General features: G+C 37.9%; 1 protein-coding gene across 1 annotated transcript in view; it reads left to right on the forward strand.

The window, feature by feature from the left end:
• The window catches only part of LOC307173574 (transmembrane protein 132C), a 334752-nt gene that overhangs the window by 300528 nt on the left and 7440 nt on the right, over positions 1–26784 (forward strand). Inside the window, exons 6-8 of the mRNA XM_079896781.1 lie at positions 5765–5973; positions 19735–20008; positions 24258–24449. Coding sequence (XP_079752907.1) covers positions 5765–5973; positions 19735–20008; positions 24258–24449 — 675 coding nt within the window. The remainder of the gene's footprint in view (positions 1–5764; positions 5974–19734; positions 20009–24257; positions 24450–26784) is intronic.

Here is a 26784-nt window from a genome sequence, read left to right on the forward strand (position 1 = left end):
TCCTCAGATGACTGCTTGATTGGATGTGTCTGACAGGTAGTTAATTTTCCAGACTGACTATTCATGGCTGTAACATTGCGGTGGGAGATTCCCCAGTCTGTGACAGTGATTAATGATGGCGGCCTATGTGTTGTGTGTTTGTGTGCCTGTGTGTGTCCGTAACAATAGATTTGAGTTAGTGATGTTGGAATAGATGAAATGTACCATATTAATCAAAGCAATTGCAGTGAACTTGCTGGAATTTACTCGTAGTTTACTTTTTAGTAGAAAGTTAGTTGCAAAAAAGGGCAATAAAAAATATAGTTTCTTATGCTCACCAGACTGGATTTATTGGATCAAAATACAGTAATAAAAAACAATAATATTGTGAAATATAATTACAGTTTAAAATAAATTTCTATTTTAATATATTTTAAAATGGTATTTATTCCTGTAATAGTAAAGCTGAATTTTCAGCAGCCATAACTGTCACACAATCCTTCAGAAATCATTGTAATATTCTAATTTGCCGCTCATGATACATGTATTATTATGTTATTAATGTTGAAAACAGTTATGCTACTTTTTGTTGATGCACAATTCTTTGATGAATAACAATTTCCAAAGAACAGTGTTTATTTGAAATATGCATTACATTTTTAAACGTAAAATGATTATATCTGGTTTAATGAGATCAGCTACTATTTTTAAGATATAAATCAAAATAATGTGCATACATTTCTCAATGTTACTACCAATGACGGCATGTGATTTTTTTTTAATACTTATTAAATTTTTATTTGAATATCCACCATACATACATTGTAAATGACATTTGTAAAAAGTCCCATCGCGATTTGATTATGAACAAATTATGGCCCCCGATATACTCACTTAGGGATAAAAGAAGTTAGAAATAAGTGAAATCCTGATGCCGACCACACTGCTGAGAGTGGCGTTTAGATAAATATGTAAATTGTGCTTGTGCTGCATGCTTTCTTTTCAATTACAAAGAGTAACACACAACAAAAATGACAGCGGTGAGAAAACAGCAGCTAAGAAAGCATTTGATCATAGCAATGTGGATATGTTTGCATGAGCTCTGCAATTCGGCACTCCAGTAAAGTGCCAGTAAACTCCAGTAAAGACCCAATTGACTTGTTCATTTACTTGTTTATTTAATAGTTTACTTGATTACATCACAAAAAACTACTCGTGCCAAATCTAAATCTCTGTCCATCATTTTGCGAACAATTGTTGATAATGGAATGGATCAACCAGTGGATATCACACAAGCATTGTGCAAACTTTGCTAGAGTTATGGCGGTGGAGAAGTCTCAAACAAACCCCAGTCAATTATTCAATACAGAAAGTGAAAGTAAAAACATCTGACGCTGCATTAACAGTGCGAATACTCTCAGAGACGATGAGAGCTGAATCTACTTCAACGTGCTGGTAACCCTTAATTTTTTTTCTTAATATTTCTCTTGTGGCCCATAAGTAGTGAACAATGAGAAGAGAAGTATTCCGTCTTAAATAAGTTGTTTTTGAAATGAGGAGTAAGCTGAAATAAAATTATTGGGGGGCAAATTAATTTAATATAGTAGTAATAATAATAATTTAATACATTAATTGGAAACATCAAATCCTCTTGATAAGCCCGCATCAGCGCCTCTATCAGCTGATCATCGTCTATCGGCCCCAAACAGCTTTACAGTATTAAAACATTAAAATATTGTCCGTGTCTCTTTCATTTACAACTTCAATTTCTACTATAAAGCGGCTCTTCAGTGTGTTCTGGTTTTCACGGACGGACGTCTGATCTCAATGGACTGAACAGAATTTCATGTCAAAGAAGGGAGGAACTTTTCAGGAAAGTTCGGTTTGGCAAGCTGTTTCGAATTCCGAAATGAACGCCAAACAAAATTCATTTTGCTTTTTCATTTTTTTGTTACCTTGAAACAGGTTCACTTTTTTTAGCCCAAGAAGACAGTCTAAGCATTTTCGCACTCAGACTTTGTTGAAGTAACTGAGATAAAGCTATGGAGACAGAGGAAGAGGAAACTCTGACAGCAGACAACTCTATCAATCAGACAAGCATGAAACAAACTCTCACAGCTCTAACAACCCTTAAGTGTTGAAAGCAACACACCATGATGTTCTGATACTGGATTAGATGTCTCACTCAGCTCTGTGAGTGTGTGTAATGTTCAGCCAGAGCCAGGAACAGGACTCTTGATTTTTTCAGTACATATAATGACATTATTCAGTAGTCTCTTCCACGACATTATTCAGGAGTCTCCTGTTTCTTTGTAATGGTGAGTGAAAAGAGGTGCTTAAATTTCAGAAAATGTTGAATTATAATGGGATCAAAGTTGATATTATACATTTTATATGAGGTTTTCAATCCTGTTACAAAAAAATAGGACACGTCTAAATGTTTAAATCAAAACTTTGAATTTTAAAATAAATTATATTTGAACTTGTTATAGAGTTGGTTGGTTGGTTAGTTGAATGGTTGATAAATGCAGTCAACACTAGCATATGGGTAAAAATTCTGAAAATGGATTTAGATAATTTACTAAGGCTTCAAATCAAATGATGTTTATTCCTGTTTTTTCCCCCCTAATATGGGAATATTGTGGGATTTGTGCCTCTAATGCGGTTTTAAAAAGTCAGTGTACTGTAAACATTGAAAGTGGCCACTAGCTTTTTCTAGTTTAAAGAGATCTGGATCTTCTAATTGCTCTACAGGGAGCATGAAATGATTGTGCAGTTCTTAAACCCTTACAGACTGAGACTTAATATTCCTTATGAGGGGAAAAAATAGGAACATAATTGTTTTTACAAATAAAAAATAGCCTAGGAGCTCTATTAATATGAAAGGGTTATGCACAAAATTTGGGTTTGCAGCCATGTGTGAGACTGTGTGTATGAGTATGTGTGCTCTTGCTTGCTTTTATCTTTCTGCTGCTGGCCACACTTTGATGGTGTGTGTGTGTGTGTTGCTTCTGTAGTTTCCATCCCTGTCAGATCCTGGTTAGAGGAATCAAAGTCCAACCGAGCCAGTCATAGTGATTTGAGACCCGCAACAGAGGGTAACACTGAGCCAAGTAATTTCGCCAACATTTATGAAACGGATGGTTTTGGAATGTGGCCTCATAACTCCTCATAAGAGGATGTGAGTGTGTCTTACGATAGGCGGTTGTATTTACTCATCATTATTAACCAAAATGAGACTCATCGATCACAAGTTCAGTATGGCGTACCACAAGGCTCAGTACTAGGACCGCTGCTGTTCACTCTGTACATGCTACCCTTAGGAGATATCATTAGGAAACATGGCATTAGCTTTCACTGTTATGCCGATGATACTCAGCTCTATATTTCTTCAAAACCTAACGAAACTTATCAATTCACAAAATTAACGGAATGCATAGCGGATATAAAAAAAATTGGATGACTTGTAATTTCCTACTTCTAAATTCTGAAAAAACAGAGTTTCTAATTATTGGACAAAAAACTTCCTCACGTAATAATCTAGAATACTGTCTAACACTCGATGGCTGCTCTGTTAAGTCTTCGTCGTCGGTTAGGAACCTGGGTGTGCTCTTTGATACCAATCTTTCATTTGAAAGTCACGTGTCTAGTATCTGTAAAACTGCATTTTTCCATCTTAAAAATATATCTAAATTACGCCATATGCTCTCATTGACAAATGCGGAACAATTGGTTCATGCGTTCATGACCTCAAGGCTAGATTATTGTAATGCTCTACTGGGTGGTTGCCCTGCACGCTTAATAAACAAACTACAGCTGGTCCAAAACGCAGCAGCTCGAGTTCTTACCAGAACCAGGAAGTATGACCATATTAGCCCGGTTCTGTCAAAACTGCATTGGCTCCCTATTAAACATCGCATCAATTTTAAAATATTGCTGATCACTTACAAAGCACTGAATGGTTTAGCTCCGCAGTACTTGAGCGAGCTCTTAACGCATTATAGTCCGTCACGTCTATTGCGATCTCAAAATTCTGGCCAGTTGATAATACCTAGAATATCAAAATCGACTGCTGGCGGTAGATCCTTTTCCTATTTAGCACCAAAACTCTGGAACAGTCTTCCTACCATTGTCCGGGAAGCAGACACACTCTGTCAGTTCAAAGCCAGATTAAAGACACATCTCTTTGACCTAGCTTTCACATAATACATTATAGACTTCTATAATTTAATGTTAGGCTGCATATAGTAGGTCAGCCGGAACCGGGAACACTTCCCAAAAATCCTGATGTACTCGTTACATCATGAGAAGAATGGCATCTACGCTAATTTTAGTGTCTGTGTTTATCCCGAGGTTTTCCTGCAGCCTGCTGGATCCAGGCCGTATCCAGATCTGACGAAGGACCTTCGCCTGGACCGATGACAACGCAGTGCTGAAGTGCCAACTAGTCTCTCCCTATGGAGGATCCCACTACCACTCTACAGATAAGGCGTTGTCGGGAAAATTCGTCTCGCGGTCCTACCCCAAAGCAACAAATAAAATAAAATTCCTTATCAAAATTTATAAGGAAAGACAAGTATTTTGTTTAGGCTTGGCTTGTAGGGAATTCCAAACCTGCGTATATTCAAACGCACATAACTATAGAACCCGTATAAATGCGCATGTGAACGCCATCAGCGTTTCTCACAGGTTCGCGTTTAAAGTCTGTGTAGAGGGAATGGTGTCGTCTTAGCGGCCCCTAATTTAATAACAAATGATCATTGCGACGGAAGCAAATCAATTAAAACTAACTTTAGATGGAAATAACTTAACTCTGCTGTAAAGCCGAAACAATCTCTGTTACCTTAAATTATACGCTTATCTCTGTAAAGCTGCTTTGAGACAATCTACATTGTTAAAAGCGCTATATAAATGAAGATGACTTGACTTGACTTGTATTTACTCATCATTATTAACCAAAATGGTGCCCATTTCTCCATCAGCCATCTGGAAAGGAAAGGTGACTTTTGGTGCCTGGCTCAGCTGGATCCTGCCAATTCATGCAAACTTACACTAACACACAATCGTTGTTTTTTTCTGTCACGATGGGGAATTTTGGGGTCAGTAAGATTATTTATTTTCTTTTTTTGGTAACTCATTGCTGAAAGCTGCAGTATGTGATTTCTGAGAATCATTGTTGAGCACTGTAGATATTTGAAATCAACCCAAAAAGACACACCCCTCCCTTCATTGCCCCCCCCCCCCCCCCCCAAAATGCACAAACACACAATGAGTGGATGTCTCTTTATCATAGATGAAGCGAAGCAAAATGCTTCACGGAAAATAAAACGAAGGTGACGAACAAACAAGAAAGAACAAAAAATTATCATATAGCACATATATATATATATACCAGCTCCAGACAATGACACTCAAAACTGTTTTCTATTTTGTAATGCCTTTATCAGCCATCTCTCTTTCTACAGTCTTTCTTCAAAGATAAAAACACACCCCATAAATGGGATATTTAACCGTGACCTAAATCGTTGTGCAAGAGTCAAGATGATACTTAGACCAGAACACTAACTTTTCACAGAGAGTCGGCCTTGGCTCTTCACAAAAAAAAATATTTTCCTAATATTGTCAGATTTCACTGTCAATCCATTTCAAATATACCTTGTCTTTTGCTCAGATGCATTGCATTGATTTTGGTAATGTGAAGTTCACTAAGGTGTCTTGAAAAGATCAATTCCCTGGTCTTTTCTCACCTCTCCATCACTGACATGATCTTTTTTTCTTCCCTCAGGTATCAGACAGGTGTGATTACGTCTACGTGAATGGCAAAGAGATGAGAGGACGAGTCAGAATGCTGGTGAACTTCACATATGGTTATCTGAGGGCTCAGTTGGAGGTGAAGGTCTGGATTCCCAAACTGCCCCTGCACATCGAAGTTTCAGATACTGAACTCAATCAGATCAAAGGCTGGAGGATTCCCGTAAACAGTAATGCCCAGAGGTACGAATCTTTGCGATGGATTTTGAGAATATTGAGTGATTGGCACCCACATTTGATTCTGCATACGCAGTGAAAACTCAGCAGATTTCCGCAGAAATTAAAACACCTGTCAGTCTCAAAGTTCTTCAAAGGTTAAGACCTTTAGTGTGTTGATGTTATTTTGCAATATGTTGTTGCCAGGGTTTTCATCTGGGGTCTGATATCTGGTATAATATCTGATTTACATCTCATATCATCACTAAACCAAGGCAACAACTGAAGCGTTTGTATTACATTCCAAAGACCTCCGTATTCAGCCCCACAGTGGAAAATGAAACCATATCAGCTGGCCCTGATCTGCATGGAATAGAGCGGTTAAATAACGAGAATGATTTCGCCCGATGGTGGAAAATCGGTTAATGTGTGTGTGGTCCTGGTAAACTCTATGTTGTGGGGACCTAATGTCCTAGTGAACTGTTGGGGATATTTCTTTTTTGTCCACATGATGAAAACAGCTTATGAATCACACTGAGATGTTTTTTGAAAACATAAAAATGCGGAAAGTTTTCTGTGATAGGTAGGGTTAGGGGATGCAATATACAGTTTGTCCAGTATAAAAATCAGTGTTGGGAAAGTTCACTTTCTACGTGAACTAGTTCAAAGTTCAGTTCACAAATTTTAAAATGAACTAGTTCAGTTTATAGTTCATACTCAAAATTTTGAAATAAGTTCACAATTCCAAAAATGAACTAGTTCATAGTTCTTTTTTTCCATGTTGCTGCGAGATATTATTTTTCAAAATGTTTGCCACAGTCCATATAGAACCACAGACAATTATTTTATCAGTTTTAACACTGAAGCTATGCGTCAGATTTTTCCCATCCTCACCAACCTTGTCATAAAACTTGTTTAAATGATCATACGACGCCTCCTTGCTGCTTTTTGTTTTGATTTATAACGTAAGTAATGAGTCGTTCATGAACGATCCATTCATTGCGTCTGTCACGTGACAAATGAACGAAAGACTCGGAAGGTAAAGTAATTATTTATGTTCCCTGTAAATGATTTTTGACTGCATTATAATGATTTCTTAATTCAGAATATGATCAAGATTGCGTAGGTGGATGTGTTCTGGGAATTTGCCAGTTAATAGTAGGCTATAACATTTAAAGCCCCTTAAATGAACGAAATGACTCGAAAAAAGATTTGTTCATTTTGATGAACGAGATCGAACAAGAGAGTCAGTAGACACTGGTGGCTGGTGTTGCCAGATTGGGTGTTTTTCCCGCTACATATTAAGGCTGGTTTACTGTGTGTTTTAGCCAGGTTTTCGCCTGGAAGGCTCTATCGAAATCTGGCACTCTATTGAACGAAGTTAAACTGAGAGAGCGTGGCATTCACAGACACCAGAATGAACGAGTTCACAGTAACGTTCATCAGGCAGTAATACAGTACGTTCAGTTCACGTTCGCCCAAAATATGAACGAGTTCATGAACTATCGTTCAGGCACAACACTGATAAAAATCATTACTGTATATCTAAGTAATGTCCCCATAAAACATGAAAACGTGACAGGTTTCATATATAACCCTGTTCTCTGAGAGGGGAACGAGACGCCACGTCATGGCTTCGTGTGAGCCATTGAGTTCCAATCGAAAGGGAACTGAGGCTGGAAATCCTACTGGTAAAAGGAAAAACTAAGGAAATTCTTCAGTGGTTATTTAAAATATGTGTTTGGCACAGAACAGGAGCACATGAAACATTAAAAATGATCAGATAAATCAAGACAAATTTCAACAATTTTCACCGTTAAGTTTAAATATGTTTTATATATTTACGCCGTAAACCCACAGAGTATTTTCATGATAAAAACATATTTGAAAAAAACGTTAAAACTTTTATGGGGAAAATGCACTAAAATCCTCATATCGATTTGTACTGAGAGTGGTGCAGTGCGAAGAATGTGAGAATCCCCACACAATCACAGAGAAACAGATCTCACCAGCAGCTCTAGAGTGTGAAACCATTAAAACAAGCTCTCTGTCGGGCAATACAGTAGTGCCGTGAATCCTTGATAAGACAAAGGAGGTAATACAAAAGAATGTGACATTTATAATGGACACTGTTGAGCTACAAACACTACAATTTCATTAACAACCATTATAATCATTATTAGAGCAGTAGTTTATATTAAGCATTCATATTCATTTCATTCAGATAGAAGTTCACATTTATATCTAAGTATGAAAATACTGTATATGAATCAGACCTTCATGATTTTAATTATGCATTGTTAATCCTATAGTCTAATTAGCGTTGTTATGGTAATTAATTACAGTTATAATAGTATTGATTTTGGGGGTCCCTGGGTTGGCTAAAAGTCCGGGTGGGATGTCTGAATCTGTAAAAGTAGGAAATCCTTGAGTTATGAAACAGCCGCATTAGGGGGGTTGATCATTTTAAACCTATTGGAAATGCTTCTGGCTGCAATTTCCCAGCATGCACCTATAATATTTACTTGTCATTCGAAACTGAAGTATGGGATACATTTCACCTCTCTCCTTATAACCCACAGGGAAGCTTGGGCTTGTGAATTGAAAATAGAATAAAGTCAATATATAAGATTTCCTGGAGGTATGGAGGCAGTTTCCTCTATGTCTCCATTTCTGTATGTCCCATGTGGAATGATTCCCAATACATGTTAGAAGCTGAGAATACAGAATATAAAATATGAAGCTTTTCATAGGTGAAATTTGAAGTTCCCGACGGTTTGCTCTGGGTGTACATGTATCAGGTAGATTATTTTTGAGACAGTTACAATACAGATTCATTGAGAGTTTGAGCAAAGCCATACAGGAGATCCCATACATTGTGTGGTGGCATTCCTTCCCAAACTTCTCTACTCAACTTTTCGATGACATAAGTAAAGTACCAGACATGTACACTGTCTGCTTTACTTTAAAAAAGTACGTAGGAAAAATAGGCAGACTGACAGTGCAGCACTGGGGAAAGAGTGGTGACAGTGATGTGTTCATATCCGTTTAGTTCTGCAAAATATCTCATTTAAAAAGGTGACTCTCTATTTTGACTGGATTTTTTTTTTTTTTTTTTTTTTTTTTCTGTGGAAGACCCCCCATAGCAAGTAATTCGGGGCCATTGACCCCATGTGGCGGCCCCTTTATACTTGACACCGTCTTATGATTTGCACCCTGGATTATCAGTACACCACTGGTTTAAAGTGCTATTACTAAAATAACTAACGGTATACCGTTTGTTAGTTGAAGTGCATGTTTTCATAATAGCTAATTTTGTGGTTTATGGATACATATCATAAAGCTGTTAATGCTAATGAGTTGCTCTGTGTCCACACAATGAATATTAGATGCTAATTGCTTCACGCTTCTTTTTTTGTTTTTACATCAACCTGCTCATTATGCAGTTCTATGTATGTGTTTCCATGAAGTAGAAAAGGTGCATGTAATTCTACAACTCTACAAGGTCAAGCACCATTAACCCTCTGAGGTCTGAGCTGTTTTCTGGGCCCTGGAGGTGTTCTGACATGCTCTGACATTTCTGGTTATTTCTGTTACTTGTGACATTTTCATGGCTAAAGTCTAATTACACTGTATTCAGCACAAACTCTGCTACAATAATATATCAGCAGCATGTATGTAAAAGTTTGTAGTTTTGAGATAATGACATTTATGTGTGGTTTGTGAAAATATTAAAAAAAATTCTCACTGAAATAAGGCCATGAAACCCATACTGATTATTTCTTCACAAGACTTTTGAAAATTGTATCACGTAGCCTAGAATATTTGCTCTAAAACTATGTGAAAATCACCCCGACTGCTCATTCAGATAAGACAATATATTGATTTAAAAATTTTACGACGTGTTTTGTGTGAAAAAGCTTTATGTCATTAATATGTTAGCTTTTCACACCTGAGAAAGACAAAGACACTCCCCTAACGGCCCTATTAGGAGCTATCAGGCCCTGTCATTCTGAGCAACCTTGCACAATACTGTAAATGAGGAGATTTAAAAAAGAATGGCTTTTAAATTGTTTGGATTTATTTACAACACAACATAGTCCAAAGATACACAACAAATGCCAAAAAAGCACTTATACCTTTGTGCCATTCCTAAAAACATTGTACATACATACCTTTCATTTCCAAGGTGTTTGATTTTCACTTTACCATGTTCATGTACAGAGACTCGTGTGAATGTTGAAGTCAGCAGGACTCAGTGGCATCTGGGCCCTGAAAAAAAAAAAAGTGAACATACTGATATCAAGAGAAAGGCCTGCACGATTTTGGGAATACATTTTAGATTTTTCTGGTTAAAATTGCTTTTTAAAATTCACAGAATACACACACACACACACACACAAATGTTTCCAACAATATATAATATAATGAACACCAGGTTTGTTGTGCCTTGTAGGCATAAGCTATGTGCAGTGCTGCTGGATAAATATACTTATATTTATACCTATAGCAGTATAAATCTTCCAAAAGATTTCAGTAACAACTAAGCTAGAGAAAAATATATTGATTATCATGTTACTTCAAATGTTTCCATTCGTTATGATGATATGAAATGAGATAATAGTAAAAACATGAAGCCGTTTGGTGCTTTTCAAACGCGATCGCGATCCAAAATATGATACATTCAAACGCGATCGCGCTGCAAAATATGATACATTTAAACGCGATCGCGCTGCAAAATATGATGCATTCAAACGCGATCACGATCCAAAATATGATACATTCAAACGTGATCGCGCTCAAATATAAAACATTATGGTTACCATATACATATTTACGTTTGAGCAGATATCCACAAACACAGTAACAGTAAACACGGGTCTAAATATTATAATATTCACCATATATCTAGCAACAGTTCAACTGCAATGTGAAATTTATGCAACAACAGCAAACTAATATGTAAGAATTTCTTACCTTACATCTTTCTTGTCTTCAAATCGCGTTCTTCTTCTTCTGATGTAAATCCAATGTAAGCTCAGGCGCGTCTAAAAGCAGAGACTTGTGAAGTGTTTTGGTGTTTTGTTTTTGAGGTAGGCCTAATGAGCATGATCGCGTTCCATGTGGAGATTTGCATGTGAATATCTTTTGCGCGAGTGGGTGTGGTAAATTAAAAAATAATTAGGAAGCGTTTGAGAAGCTGGACATCTTGTTGGTTTTATACAAATTACTTAAACAGAGAATATTTGTTTTCAGTTTGAATCCGATCATTTAAAAGTACACACTTAAATGTTTATAAAGGTATATGGCTCATAAATGTGTGACAAGTATTCGCTGAGTTTTGTTTCAGTTTATAGACGTGCTCAAGAGAAAAAAGTTCACCGCGACGGAGAGGCAGAACGCACACCCTGTTTATTTTCTTTATTTTACAAAAGCACAATGTTTTGATTTGATTGTAAGTGGACACATACAAAAGTAGAAATATCACAGATTCTTTTTTTATATTTCTTTTTTCTGTATGACCATAAATGACGGAGTAATTTAAGTTTATAGTGCTACAATGTGGAGAAAATCCAGCAAAACGCGCCCGAGCGTTTGCCGACCTCAGAGGGTTAAAGCTGATGTGTGTTTTTAAATGGTTAAGATTTTCTTCTTCTTTTTGAGGATGTCTTTTCTACGTGTAACTAGCTAGTAAGAGCTGTGCATGTAAACCTCACTCCCCTGGCCTCTAGAGGTGTGCTAGCGACTGAAGTTAGAGGCTGCAGTCTTTAGCGTCCTTCTTAGAGCACCTGCCTCCCATCCCGGAGACGATGGTTCGAATCCCGCTCGGAGCGGGTCGAGTCGGACCGGTTACATTTGCTGCCGTGACCCGGATGAGAGTGAGGTTTAGGGGGGTGAGTGTAACAGAGGCAAGCTATAAGAGTGCATGTAAACCTCACTCCCCTGGCCATAAGTGGCGAAACTGCTAGAGACTCCGGTCATTAGAGTCCTTGTTAGCACGTCCGCCTCCAATGCCGGAGACAGCGATTTGAATCCCACTCGAAGGGGGTCCTCAATATACTTCCATTGAGAACTTATATCATATACCTCAATCATATCTAGGGATCTGAATATCATAGAAACTCTTTTAAGATTAATTTGCTAGTGACTGCTTAGCAACACCATAGCAACTACCCACAACACCCAAGCAGTGCCCTAGGGACCACTCTGAACATCTTAGCACTGAATTAGTTCATACAGGGAAAGTTGTTTGGCAACCTCCAACTTTTTTGAAGAATATGTATGTAAAAATCTGTTTTCTGATGCTAACTTCAATGTGTTTTGTGATCTAATTTGTGTACTCATTTGAAACCTCAGTATCAGTATCTAATAATCAGTATGTAATAATGATTCTTTGGACAACAAAGTTGAACTCAAATTGGACAAGTGAGAAAGCCCTACACCAGCAAGATCTTCATAGAGCTGTGTCTCCAGTAGTGGGAGGTTGTCTGTCATGGTAGATCGAGTGGACTCTAATGAGGGGCTCGATTGCCGTCCTCCTGACAGCCTCAATCTCAGAGAGCACTAACAAGACGGCCACCTGATGCAATCATAATCTGATTCAGTGACAGAGCCCCAAAGTCCATTCTAATGTCGCAGTCCTGTGGCAATAATGCACATTACTGTGGTAATAATGCACATTACTGTGGTGACACCTTAAGATCCCACTCACTCATGTTGTAGTATTCATAACTCTAGTGACTTCAGCAGCACCCACATGCTGCTTGGTGGTGCTAGTTCAGTCAAACTTAGATGTAAAACCCATACTTACAAATGGTGATTAAATTGACACAATAGTGTGCAACAGTCGGGTTCTGGAAGTAAAAACTTCATTCATTTTCTCCATAGGGAAATTGATTTTGAACGATAACTTATAAACCTTGTTAAATCATTGGTGTTTGCTTCTGTTGAAGACATCAGCCAGCATTAATTAATCTTTTTTTTTTTTTTTATAATCATGTTTAACAGAGGAATTCCTGGTAAAATACTACATTACCCATAATTCTGCCCACTCCCATTAAGCACTGCGATTGGCGTAACAGAGTTGATCTCTCTACACAAAATATTTACATTTTTGTATATACTGTATATGTGTCAGTGTTTGTTTGTATTTTCAGTAGTCACATGTCTTCCTTTGTTCTTTTCCCGCAAATCCTTCGTATCCATGGTTTCTGTCATTTAGTTAATTTGTATCACCTGTGTTTAGTTAATCATCATCATCATCAATGTCACATGTGTTCTGTTAATCAGTGTTCATCAGTGTTTGTATTTAGTTCCATTCAGTTCAGTCAGTCTTTTTCCGATCTCCGTCCTACTAAGTGTGTGTGAACCTACTGCCTGTCTGTACCTGTTTGAATTGTATTGTTAGTAAAAGTTTGCATTGGAACTTTTGATTCTCCCTTGTCGTCTTCTCGTCTAAGCTCTTAAGTACACTGTCGTGTACTTTTGTATAAAGTTTGTAGTGTTGGGATTCACCCTGTAACTGATTGTCTTGGTATATTGTTTATTACTCTTTAACAAATACTTTTTTTTTTAAATACCTATGGGGAAAATAAATGGAAAAAAAATACTTCCAGAACCTATGCCGCTGAAAAGGGGGGTGGGCCCTAATGCACTCTCTTGGTTGATATAGTTTTTGCACCTGATATGTCAAGTAAACAGAAGGGCCCAAAAACCAAAGAAATACTGAGAGATACCAATGTCCTCAGCTCTTGCATTGGAGAAAGTGTAACGGCCAACTTGGATCACGTGTGCCTTAATAACAATCACATTACAGCCTCAACGTCACTGAATTTATTTCAGAGTTGTGTGACAGTCAATCACTGTGTGCAGTATACCATAGAAATAAATAAGAAATGCCTTAAACTGAATCCTACAGTACCTGTCACAAAATTGTCAGTGACTTCTTGTTTTTTTTTTTAAACTTTTTTTTTTTTTTTTTTTTTGCCAACCTAGAAGCTTTCCTTAAAGCTGCATTGTTCATAAATCACTACACTATTGACAATAGTCAATAGACCTTTTTTTCCTGCAAAATTTTGCTGGAAATGTGGCCACACCTTTAGTTAACTAAATATCCAACCAAGTGCTATTTATTAGGCAAGGCAAGGCAAGGCAAGTTTATTTATATAGCACATTTCATACACAATGACAATTCAAAGTGCTTTACATAGAAGAAATTAAAATAATAAAAAGAGTTAAGAATAATTAAAACAGTTTAGAAAAATAAAATAAAACACAGTACAAACAGTCGGACGAACATTGGCACAGTGCTCATTCAGTAAATGCACAGCTAAACAGAAGTGTTTTGAGTCTGGATTTGAATGTGACTACAGTAGGAGCACATCTGATCTCCTCTGGAAGCTGGTTCCAGCTGTGGCTGGCATAATAGCTAAAAGCGGACTCGCCATGCTTAGAGTGAACCCTTGGTATTTCTAGCTGATATGATCCTAGTGATCTGAGTGATCTGTTGGGTTTATATTCAGTGAGCATATCTGCAATGTATTGAGGTCCTAGGCCATTGAATGATTTAAATACCAGTAATAATACTTTAAAATCAATCCTAAATTTAACTGGGAGCCAGTGTAAAGACCTGAGGACTGGTGTGATATGTTCATATTTTCTGGTTCTGCTCAGAATCCTGGCGGCAGCGTTCTGTATGAGCTGCAACTGTCTTATGGTCTTTTTGGGAAGGCCAGTGAGGAGTCCATTACAATAATCCACCCTGCTGGTGATGAAAGCATGAACAAGTTTCTCTAAGTCTTGTCTGGAAACAAAGCATCTAATTCTTGCAATATTTTTCAGATGATAGTATGCTGATTTAGTTATTGCTTTGACATGACTACTGAAACTAAGGTCTGACTCTAGGGACACACCGAGATTCCTGACTTGATTTTTAGTTGTTTGACCCCTAGAGTGAAGGTATGCGTTCACCTTGAGAACTTCATCTTTGTTTCCAAACGCAATGACTTCAGTTTTGTCTTTGTTTAACTGAAGAAAGTTTTGACACATCCAACTGTTGACTTCATTAATGCATCGGCACAGGGAGTCAATGGGGCTGTAATCGTTAGGCGATAGGGCTAAGTAGATCTGTGTGTCGTCTGCATAGCTGTGGTAAGAGATTTGGTTCTTTCTCATTATTTGGCTCATTGGGAGCATAAACAGGTTGAACAGGAGTGGTGCAAGAATTGAGCCTTGAGGTACTCCGCATGTCATGGATGTCCACTCAGACTTATGGTCACCTATACTCACATAATAACCTCTCCCATCTAAGTATGACCTGAACCATTTTAGGACTATCCCAGTAAGCCCCACCCAGTTTTCCAGCCTGTCAAGAAGTATGTTATGATCAACAGTGTCAAATGCAGCCTTGAGGTCGAGTAGTACCAGCACTGATAATTTGCCTGAATCAGTATTTAAGCGAATATCGTTTATTATCTTTATGAGCGCTGTCTCTGTGCTGTGGTGCGGTCGGAAACCAGATTGAAAATTGTCAAAGTATCCATTCAAGCTCAAGAATTTGTTCAGCTGATTGAAGACAACTTTTTCAATGATCTTGCCTATGAAAGGAAGATTTGAGATCGGTCTATAGTTGCTTAATATGGTCTTATCCAGATTGCTCTTTTTCAGGAGGGGCTTGACAACTGCAGTTTTCAGGGAGTTTGGAAAACTCCCAGAGTGAAGTGAGACATTTACCACTTCTAGGAGATCTGCTTCTAAACTGTTTAACACACTTTTGAAAAATGATGTGGGAAGTGTGTCAAGAGCACAGGTTGATGTTTTAAGGTGCTGTACAGTTTCTTCCAAAATTTTGCCATCAATTTCTTTGAAATCAGACATAGTAACTACTTTCTCAGGTGGTTTGATCTGTCTGACCTCAGTGCAACTCAAGGGTGTGCTGATCACCTTTCTGATATTACTGATTTTCTCAGAGAAGAAAGAAGCAAACTCACTGCACTTGTTCACTGAGAGCATTTCACTGGGAATCTGGCTTGGAGGGTTTGTCAGTCTCTCTACAGTAGCAAAAAGCGTGCGTGTGTTGTTTAAATTGCTGTTTATAATATTTGAGAGGAAAGTCTGTCTAGCTTTGCCTAGTTCCATATTGAAAGCATGAAGGCTGTCTTTGTAGATGTTATAATGGACTACAAGTTTAGTCTTCCGCCACATGCGCTATTTATTACATAAATATAATATACAGTAATAGAACAAAAATTATTTTCAGTAACACTTTACAATTAGTTTCTCTTTCATGTGAGATCCCAACACAGAATCCTATTCCCCTTCCTCAGTGTCTGGTCCAAAATGTAACTCCATCTTGTTCTGAAAATGTGATATTTAAAATAAATTAATTAACATATTTTGATAATTAAGAATAAATGCCCTGTTTTTTGCCCTGCCAATGTTTTTTCATCATCATTATTATTATTATTATATTATTATTTCTAATCAGGCACCAAATATAGTACCTTTAAAAAGGTCAACCAATGAAGTAGCTTGTTAGCAAGGTTGTTTCGAGGTACCAGGACATGATTTTTTTTGTATTCACCCAAATGGCTACATCTCCACATGTATCCTTTAAAATGCATGCTGTTAAATGAAGGACTTCATCGTCAGCACATCACGACTAATTAGGATGCCTCCGCTAGCCACGCTCACCTAGCTACAGAAAGTCAAGTGCCTCTGTCAGCAGTTTATGAACATGTGTTAGGCCGGCCCAGACGCTCATTAGCCAGCAGTGTTGGCGCACACAGCTGCAGTCCGGTCTACATAGCGCTTGCCAAAGTACATTCATCTTTCCTGTGATTATCACAATGTGAACATGTTTAGCAAGGATGAACGAGCATGTTAAAAAATGGCAATGTCACCTCACATTTGTTTTATTTGACCCAGAGAAATTTTGTCATGCAAGAGAGGAGAAAATGTCAATTTTGGCTCATCACCTCAAAATATGGCAGAGGAATGTGTGTGTTTTGCATTCACCACTGATTTCCCTCTCAACTCACTCTCATTTATATTTATCAGGGCATAACAGGCATGACCTTGCTGATGTAACAGCATTACGGTTTGGTGCTAGTGGGCACTGATGATCCATTGTTTACCGCAACGTGTGTGCGAGTATGTGAGAGAGAATCGCAAGGCTCTTTGGCCTCTGCCAAATGCACTGCCAGTTGGTCCGTGTAGTGCGCGAGAGAGGAACTGACCCGAGAGAGCATTTTTGTGCTCGTGCCAAGCCTGTAGCGTGTGGAGTGCCAGACTCTCCCGCACTTTACGGACCGGTGTTAACAGTGTTCTCTCAACACCAGGCAGGCATGATAAAGTCCAACCGCTGGGACTGACTATTCCAGTCTGTATCAAGGAATGGCGCTGTGTAAGTGAGATATGTGGTGCTAGTGAGGGAGGGCTGCCCCCTTAAGGGACAACTGTCTGCTCTGTGGAAGATATTGTTTATTGAATCGTCTTCAGACCTCCTGTGTCGGTAAATAACCGAGCCCTGCCATTGTGATCTCACCCAGAACAACTGATGGCTAAATCAAAAAAAGCCATTTGTCAATATCCCATCCCTTCCAATGAAGATTTTTTTTTTAAAATCCAACCAATTTAATAAGAATCTATGCGATCAAGAATTTCGCAAGATTTCCCAATGAACTGTTCAAGTTCAGTTTGGTCGCACAAATTCGCAAAAAGCTGCTTAGTTTGAAAGTGACTTCTGTGTGAACTGTGCTTCATACATTTTATACATACACTATTGACAATAGACTATTGCTCCTACAAAATTTGGCCGAATATGTGACCGCACCTTAAGATAACAAAATATCAATATATAATGTATAAGAATAGTGGTAACTCTTTACAATATGGTTCATTAACATTATTTCATTAGGTATCATAACTAACAATGAACAGCAATTTTACAGCATTTATTAATCTAGCATTTAATCATTTGTATTTATACATTTACTATTGTTAATTGGTAATTCATGTTAGTTCATCTTTTAACTTTTTTTGCAGTCAGTATAGCACAATATTTGTACTTTGTTTCTATACACCTCCAAAGTAAATGAATTGGTTACCTCGGAAAGAAGCCATACATTCAATCATTAAATATGTCTCGAGTGTAATTAACAAAAGCGGAAAAATGTGTTCTATATGTAACAAATATGTATTTTATGTGTGTGGTAAGAGAGATAAATAATTAATGAGGAGGAACATAACAATTGTTCTGCATGTGAGTGGATGATTTTTCCTTGCTGTAATTGTTGTATGTGATTCTATTATAAAATGGGTTCAATTACAGTGCTGCAAAAGTCAATGTCACATTACCATACCTACACACACTTTAATCTGAAGCAGAGGACCTACACACATACACCTTTCTCACAGATATAGCAAAAAAATAATAATTTAAGGGTAGGCAATTTCGGAGAGGCTAGCAATAGCAAGCTATCTTTGATAGCATAAGATCCCACCCTCTTTTCAGAGCATCTCCAAAGCCATGGCTCACACATGAAACACACAAACGCGCACAGCCAGCGCAGAGTCTGCAAAGTGTCACAAGAGACGACGTTAAATTACCTCGTCTCAAAGTTCATAACATTACAACAATAATGAATGTAAACAACTTACAGAGCTCTAGTTGTACCACCTGACTACAGCAGGTTCAATTCGGTGTTGATAGTGTTGACATAGAAACGCATAAATCTGAGTCTGAGGATGTGACCAGCTCTGGGTAGAACATCACCGGGTTGCCACCTTATAACGTTACAACACGGTGTGAACGCCGCAAAAGCTTGTTGTTTTGGTTCAGGAGGAAATGTTAAAAGCGGCTGCTGTTTGTTTTGGTGCTCGGGGACTGTCTAAAACTCTGCATAGCCTCATGAAACGCGCTGATGACGTGTGATGTCTGCTCTAGCAGGGTGCGCCGAGGAATGCATATGTTGACAGCCAGGTAAGACATTGTATTCGACATTCGGTCCGGATGCAGTGATTGGATGAACATTTTTTGGGGTCCTGAGATGTCCACAGAAGATATATATGATAGAAAAAAAATTATAATAATATTTAGACCACTAGTATTGATTGCTATAAGGATGTGAAGTGTTTCAACCAGTGTAACAAGAAGTGTATGAAAAAAAACTGCCTACCTTACCTTTAATGCAGTCTCCTTTCAATGTTCAAACACAACATGGAGGTTTCTTTCAGTGATTTAGTTTTGATGTACCACGCAAAAGCCGTCTAAAGAGGACTATGACTATTCACCCTTTGGTTATGTGCGTGGGTTTTAATAAACATTCATTAAGTGATCTTGACTGTTATACTTGAACTGATCTTTGATTACTAAAGTACATTTAGCTCTATCTTTAAATACGAATGTGTATTTGTGAAGCTCTTTACCTTTATCCAATGACCTCTAACATCAAAGTAGATTTAAAAAAAGTCCTCAAAGAAAGTAGTAGCTTAATTGTACTTCCAGCTCTTGCTGTAAATGTCAGTCAGTCAAAGAGTATCAAATAAAACTGATTTGCTTAATTAGCTTCCCTTGATTAAGTGCATCAGCCTAATGAAGCTTAATGGAGGCGTGTCAACAAACAGTTATTTCTGTCAAAAAAAAGGGTTGTTTTGTGAAACGTCAAATGAAAAATGCATGAAACCTTTGAAGAGTTGAACAAAAACATGATTGGGTTAAATGTTAAATATTACAGAGATAATGACTATCCTGGTGCAGATTCAGACTTTTATTCTTTCCGTTCTCAGGTCGACGCGGGATAGTGAAGATGACGATGACGAAGAGCGGAGAGGAAAGACGTGTACTCTACAGTACCAGAGGACCATGGTGCGTGTGCTCACACACTTTGTGGCCGAATCCTCTGAGACGCGAGGTCAGGTGGCTCACATGCTAGGCAGTGATTGGCAGGTGGATATTACAGAGCTGGTCTGGGACTTCTTGAAAGTAGAGAATCCCCGAATCGCCAGGCTGAGAGAGGGACGTGTTTTGGAGGGTATGGACACAGGCATGACCAGCATTCAGGTATGTGTGTATATTTTCAATATTTTTGTCTACCATTTCAGTCATGTGGTGCAATAAGTCTCTTTAAAATATCAGATAATTTGACCTTTTTTTATGACAAGGCAAAGTTAGTTTGTAAAATGTTACATGGTTCAACTTAAAAACGTAATGATATTTGTAAAAAAAGTATTAAAGTCATTCCTATTAAAATGACTGGTAACACCTTACAATAAGGTTTCATTTGTTAACATTAGTTAACTATATTAGTTAACATGAACTAACAATGAACAATACTTCTACATTATTTATTAATCTAAGTCAATTGTCATTTCAAAATGTACTAATACAGTTTGACAATCCAGTTATATTTGTTAACAGTTGTTAATGCACTGTTAACTAACATGAACATAGAATGAACAATTAGATTTTTTACTAACGTTAACCACTTAAAACATATATTGCTAATTGTTGGTTCATGTTTGCTAATGCATTTAACAAATGAGACATTATGTCTCATAAGATTCCCAAATGACTGGATTTCACAACACATTCAAGGTGTAAAGAAAATGTGATGTAACTGTCAAGTAAAACGAGTTAATAGGGGCTTTCGCACCGAAGGAACCTTTTCATAGTTCCTAGAACTATTAGCAGAATTATCCGGGTTTTGGTGTGTTCACACAGCAGGAACTAGGAACGATTTTAGTTCTAGGAACTTCTTTTGGAGGAACTAATTTAGCTCATACTTCAGAGTCGGGTCTAAACCAGCACTATTGGAACTACCAGTGACATTAGTGTACGCTGATTGGCCGAACGCACGTAAAACGCCAGTATCCGCCATTTAAAAAAAAAAAAACCTATGTAAACACACAGATTATAGCCTATTTATTTACTCCAGAAATTAACTACGCACATGGAAAACAGTGATAGATGGACCTCTTAACCTTTACGCTAAGTAAAAAATCCAACACAACTTTGAGGGGACCAAGCGAAACATGATTATGTATTTCTGCTCAGCTAGCAACACTGGACATCAACCACACAGCATACGCTAATATCTTTTCATTTACTGTCTACTTTCTATGTATGACAGTTCTATCTAATAATGTGCACTATTCGCAATTCGAGCACTATGTGCTCAGTGCCGTCAAAATAAAGGTCTGCAACGCCGTCAAAATAAGTCACAACAACAAGCGTGGCTTATGTCACTTCAGATTTCCTACTGGCGGTGCGAACTCAACCAGGAATATGTTTCTAAGGGAACCATAGTTCTCAGGGAACCACCCTGGTGGCTACTAGTTCCTAGAACTACCCAGTGCAAAAGCCCCTATTAACTCTTTCCCCGCCAGTGTTCTTTTTTTAAAGCTACAATATGTTTTGTTTTTGGTTTTTTGTCCGCTAGGGGTCGCTAACCTCTTACAATAACAAAGGCGTAGGTTGATAACGCAGTATTAAGCGGAAAGATAGGACTTGCTGTCATGCTGATGGATATAATAATGTTTATGGATGAGTGAAAACGTTCGTGTTTTTTAACATGACTGTGGTATGAAGCAGGTCACGATTGCTAATGAGAGACAGATATCAGCGCCACACGTGAGTTCGCGGATATTAGGAATGAGGACATTTCATTCTACCAAACTACATGCAAGTGCTGAATTAATACTCACACAGGTCAGTTTATTTGACGAATTAAACTTGTGAGGTAACGCAGCACTGTTTCACTTGGTCTAACATTACACTATCACACTAAACTGCATTTGAGTGTGTTGAAAGTTATAGGGCCCTATTTTAACGATCTGAAACGCAAGTATCAAGCACAAAACGCAAGTAACTTTGTGGGCGGGTCTTGGGCGCTGTTGCTATTATACCGCCAGGATAAATGACTCTTGCGCCCGACGCAAATCTAAAATGGGTTGGTCTGAAGTAGCTTCATTATTCATAGGTGTGGTTTGGGCGTAACGTGAAATAAACCAATCAGAGCGACATCTCACATTCCCTTTAAGAGCAGACGCGCTTGTTCTAAAGCGGATTCCTATTATAACGGCGGATTTGCCAGGCGCACGCGAGGAGTGGTTCACAGCCGAGGAGACCGACGTTCTCGTCAGGGACGTTGAGGATGGAGAAACACACCCAAATTAACTTTGGTTAAACAGGCGTATGATAATTTGGGTAAATGTGTAAGCTAGATGTATGCTTTTATAATAAACTGTTTATCTATCTATCTATCTATCTATCTATCTATCGTTCTATCGTTCTATCGTAATAATGTAGGCTATGATTTGCAAAAATGAAACCTGCTGCATCTGTGTGTAGATGGGAGAAGCAAAGTGTATGTACATTTACATGTACAATCTACATTTATTATGGCCAAGCATGTGCCCTTAAAATAGCATATGAATAACATGCGCAACGCGCCACTGACTTTAAACTAGTTTTTTTCGGTCAGTGGCGGAATTGTTTTCTAAACCTGCAAAATAGCATGAGGGAACGTTTGCACCGGAACACGCCTCCTCTTTGCGCTGAACTGCCCGGGGAGCGCAAGTGTATTTCTTAGTTAACCGACGTGCGTCTGTGGAGGGAAAAGTCCGCTGTGCGCGGGTGCAAAATAGGAATGATACATGCGTCGGTGTACAAAGTCAATTGCGCTGGGTGCAAGATAGGGCCCATAATGTTATTCTATGTCTTAGTTTGTTTGCTGTATGAGACTAACAGTAAGCTAGATCAACATTAGAATAACATACAGATCATATTCTAACATTTCATCATGTTGAGCTATATAACATTGATTTGTTTTATGTCCATTTGCTCACCTGTCTAATAAAGTATGTGCAAGAGCGGCGTCTCTGTCAAGTCGTGAAGTTCTGTCAAGTCAAAGTTTGTCGTGGACACAGAACTCTCGGCATCTCGAAAAACGTCACGCTGATATTGATCCTCGTTTTAGCTCTCCTTTTGTCCCAAAGTCTGCTTGCCATGGTCCATAATGATTGAACGAAACAACAACAGTGTGCCGCTAGACGTTACACACTACGCAGTTGTCCACATCTGTCGCCATGCTTACTATGGCAGTACAAGCGGAAACCAGGGATAACGCGGATATTACATCATTGACAGGCAAGTGAACAGGGACGGCCACTTTTTAAAATTGGGAATTTCTCTGAATTTACAAATTCTTGGAAACATTCAGGATAAAGGAAGTACACAACTGAAATAAATATATAACACTGTGCAAGTGGTTTTTGGATATTTTGATAAAAAATTCTTACATATTGTACCTTTAAGTTGCCAGCCACGACCAGCGTTTTTTGTCATTTTTATAAAATTTTCATGGCCTCCAAAATAATTAGTTGTGTAAAAATCTGAACATGCAATATCAAAAAAAGAACAACATAGCTTTTGCTTTAAAAAAAAAAAAAACTGTTTTATTCTAGCTTCATGCATTCTTTTTTTTTTTTATCAACGCTTGAATGTGGGTAATTTTCATAAAAAAAGAGCAAAATTCTAAACAAAAAGTTGAGAAAATAGTGTTTTTTCAAACACTTCAACATGCATAAGCGATGCTTTTATCGCTTGTTTCTGCTTTTTTTTTTTTTTTTTTTTTTTGCCTGTTTTGATCTAGAGATTCTCTTCTCTTTCAGAAGTTGTGTAATAGTGCCCCCTACCATATAACAGGGAAAACACAGAAATCCTGTGCAGGGAAAGGGTTACATTGAAATCAGTGGTGGAGAAACTTTAATTGAAAATATAAATATATATATATTGTTATTAAACCACATGAAACCAATGTGAACAAGTACATTTCTAAGAACTTGGCACATCTTTTTAAAACAAGATATTTCCTTTTATTTGTAATGGACACTTTTGCACTGTAAATAAAGTCCCCTCACTTTTTCTGTAAGTCTGAACACAGCTAATACTAAGCCGTTGCCTTTTCCGCAGCCCACTTTTCTCTGTCTCCAGGAAAGTGGGCTGATATTGCTGTGAAAACATGTGTCTGAGGAGGTGTTCGTCATCTGGATTTATTTTGTTTTTCCTGTCTGCTTTGAGACCAGATACCTAATATCTGCTCGTCTGCAGTGAAAGTGTGGGCGGGCAAGAGACTGTCTGTTACACCTTTTTATTGCATCAATCACTAGATGGGTTTACAGCTCTGTGTTTCTGATATTTCTCCCTGTAATTGGAGGCAATCCTCGTGGGCAGAGCTGTATCCACCAACCCAGATTGCTTATGATGCTTGTATTTAATAATGCACTTTTGTGTGTATGCTCTGCTCCAGGTTCTGTCCCCGCTGTCAGACTCTATCCTGGCAGAAAAGACAGTGAGGGTTGTGGATGATCGAGTGACCATCACTGAACTGGGACTGCAGTTGGTCAGTGGTCTCACACTCAGCCTGCAGCTCAGCACAGGAAGTAACCGAGCCATCAGCGCCACGGCAACCACACAGGAAGTGCTCAGCAATCCTAAACAGGTCATTTTGCAGAGTTACAGTAAATATGTGCTCAGATTCAATATGTGCTGTTTACCGCCACACAAATAAATATTTGTACAGAAGGCCAACAAATTATTAGAGTCTGTGACTTATGCTGAAGAAACAAGCATTCTTGTAGCTTTAAAAAGAAAGAATCCTCGAAAGAGAATCTTTGTATCATTTCTACTTTGTTGATAACAAATCTACAGAACCAAACCCTTGTAACTGATAACATCTAACAGGATAAACTGGAATGAAATGACAGCCAGTACGCAGCCTTTATTTAAAGTGCCCCTATTATGCTATTTTAAAGTTTCCTAATGTTGTTTTGGAGTCTCCTACAACAGGTTTACATGCATCATAGGTCAAAAAACTGATTCCGATGCTGAAACACTGGAAGAACTATTTATTCAAGGATGACTCGAGCAGGACGTTTCTCAGTGATGCGCTACTCAGTTTGATGTACATTATGAGATGTTACAACTGTAATTCCTCACCATCAGCATTACCAAGAGTTTGTCCATCAACAAATCGACTATTTTACTCCTTTTCTTTTACTGAGTATTTTCTAAATTATTGCGGTGAACATGTGGGAACTGTATAATAACAGTGCATACATTAGCCGAGCTCTAGCATGAATGACTGATGTAACATAAGCGTTGGTAAAACAAATCTTTCCTCAAAGTAGTGAGAACGACAGACAATCTGTATTAATAGACACAGTTTTAGCTAATAGTGGCCCACAACTGATCAGCAGAATTATTTCAGTAAGGCAGTAATAAGCCAGGTAGCAGGAGACCTACACAATATCAAAACAAATTATTTTGAACACCGGTAGAGAATATATACATCAATAATTATTCATACTTACAGGTTGTGATTCTGAGGAGCAAATTAGTCCAAATTAACTGACCCATCTTTCTAGAGCAAGCGTTTTGCGAATCCTGCATTGAACTCCAAGATTTGAGAAGCAGTCGTAAGTAAAATAAAGGGAACACAGCAAAAGTTTAGGATTACTGCAGTGGTGTTGTTGTAAAGATAAATTTTAACCACTGATTCTTCACATGCTCGTCCTTGGTCAGTGTAAAAAAACTGGCTTTACCTTCACATTGTAGAGCACAGCTTCTTCTCGACATGATGCTATCCAGTATCCACAGGAATCAGCTGCTGTGTTTGAGGTTCAAGTTTTCCCTGGTGTCGGTGCAGGCAATATGCTAATGTTTCGTCTTGATGTCACAACGAAATGGCTTAGGACTAGTTTGAAAAACGATTAATGTAATTGACTCAGAGGCGACTCTTACTTACTGAGCTGATGTTCCAAATATGGTAAGGGGCGTGACATTTCCGTCACACGCGTAAGGTATTCGGGCCAATCACAATGCACTGGATCACAATGCGGGGCGTAGAGGAGCAACAATAATGTATGGTATGTGTAAAATAATTACTTTTTTTAACCTAAAACCATGTAAACACATTGCATTAGCCAAATACACAAAATAATGTTCTTTTTAGATCCATCATATGACCCCTTTAAAGTGACACATGACATAAACTGCAGCGTGCGCTTAGAATAAACAGAACGATATCGTCCGCTGGTGTAGATGCTAATATAGTTATTTTTATAGTTATCGTCCTTGGTCCAAATGGACCTCAAGAGAGTTAATTTTACTCATAACAAAAAGTAAATAGTAACTGTTTTTTGCCTTTGCACTGCAGCAATGTCGTTCAGAAAAAGTTTGTTTTTATTAATACAAATCTGTAAATATCCACCATATAGAAATACTAAGAAAAATGACTCCATTGTTTAAATAGTTTACATGAGCACAAGCAGGTATTTTGATTAATCATTACTTCCAATAATCCTGTATGAGGAATAAATAGCTTTTCTTAAGCATTTAGATTATTAATATTATAGATTCAGGTTGTGTATTTTGCATCTGATTATCGTTCAGTTTGGTGAATTAACTTGTGGGAATAATACATTTTAAAATATAGTTTCTAAATACTCCAAGCCAACACTTAAATCACACACTTAATGTCAACTATTTATTAGTTAATGTGAATTAATTACAGACAATAATGATCTATCTTGAGATTCCGTTATTTCACAGTAAGAATCATTAAGCTTTGGTCTCTTGAAAAACAGTTTCTCTGGAAATACTTCTAGGAAAACGCTCCATTTGCATTCACGAACAGTAGCCCATTATATAACACAGTCAATACTCACCGCAATTCCCTTTCTATAACAGCCTATTTAAGGAGCTTTTTTCCTACACTGGTCATTTGTTACACAAGTGTGATGTATAACCCAGGGATGAAAGTAACTATAGTTACA

Source organism: Squalius cephalus (genome assembly GCF_949319135.1).
Source record: "Squalius cephalus genome assembly, chromosome: 16".
In the NCBI taxonomy this organism is placed as follows: domain Eukaryota; kingdom Metazoa; phylum Chordata; class Actinopteri; order Cypriniformes; family Leuciscidae; genus Squalius; species Squalius cephalus.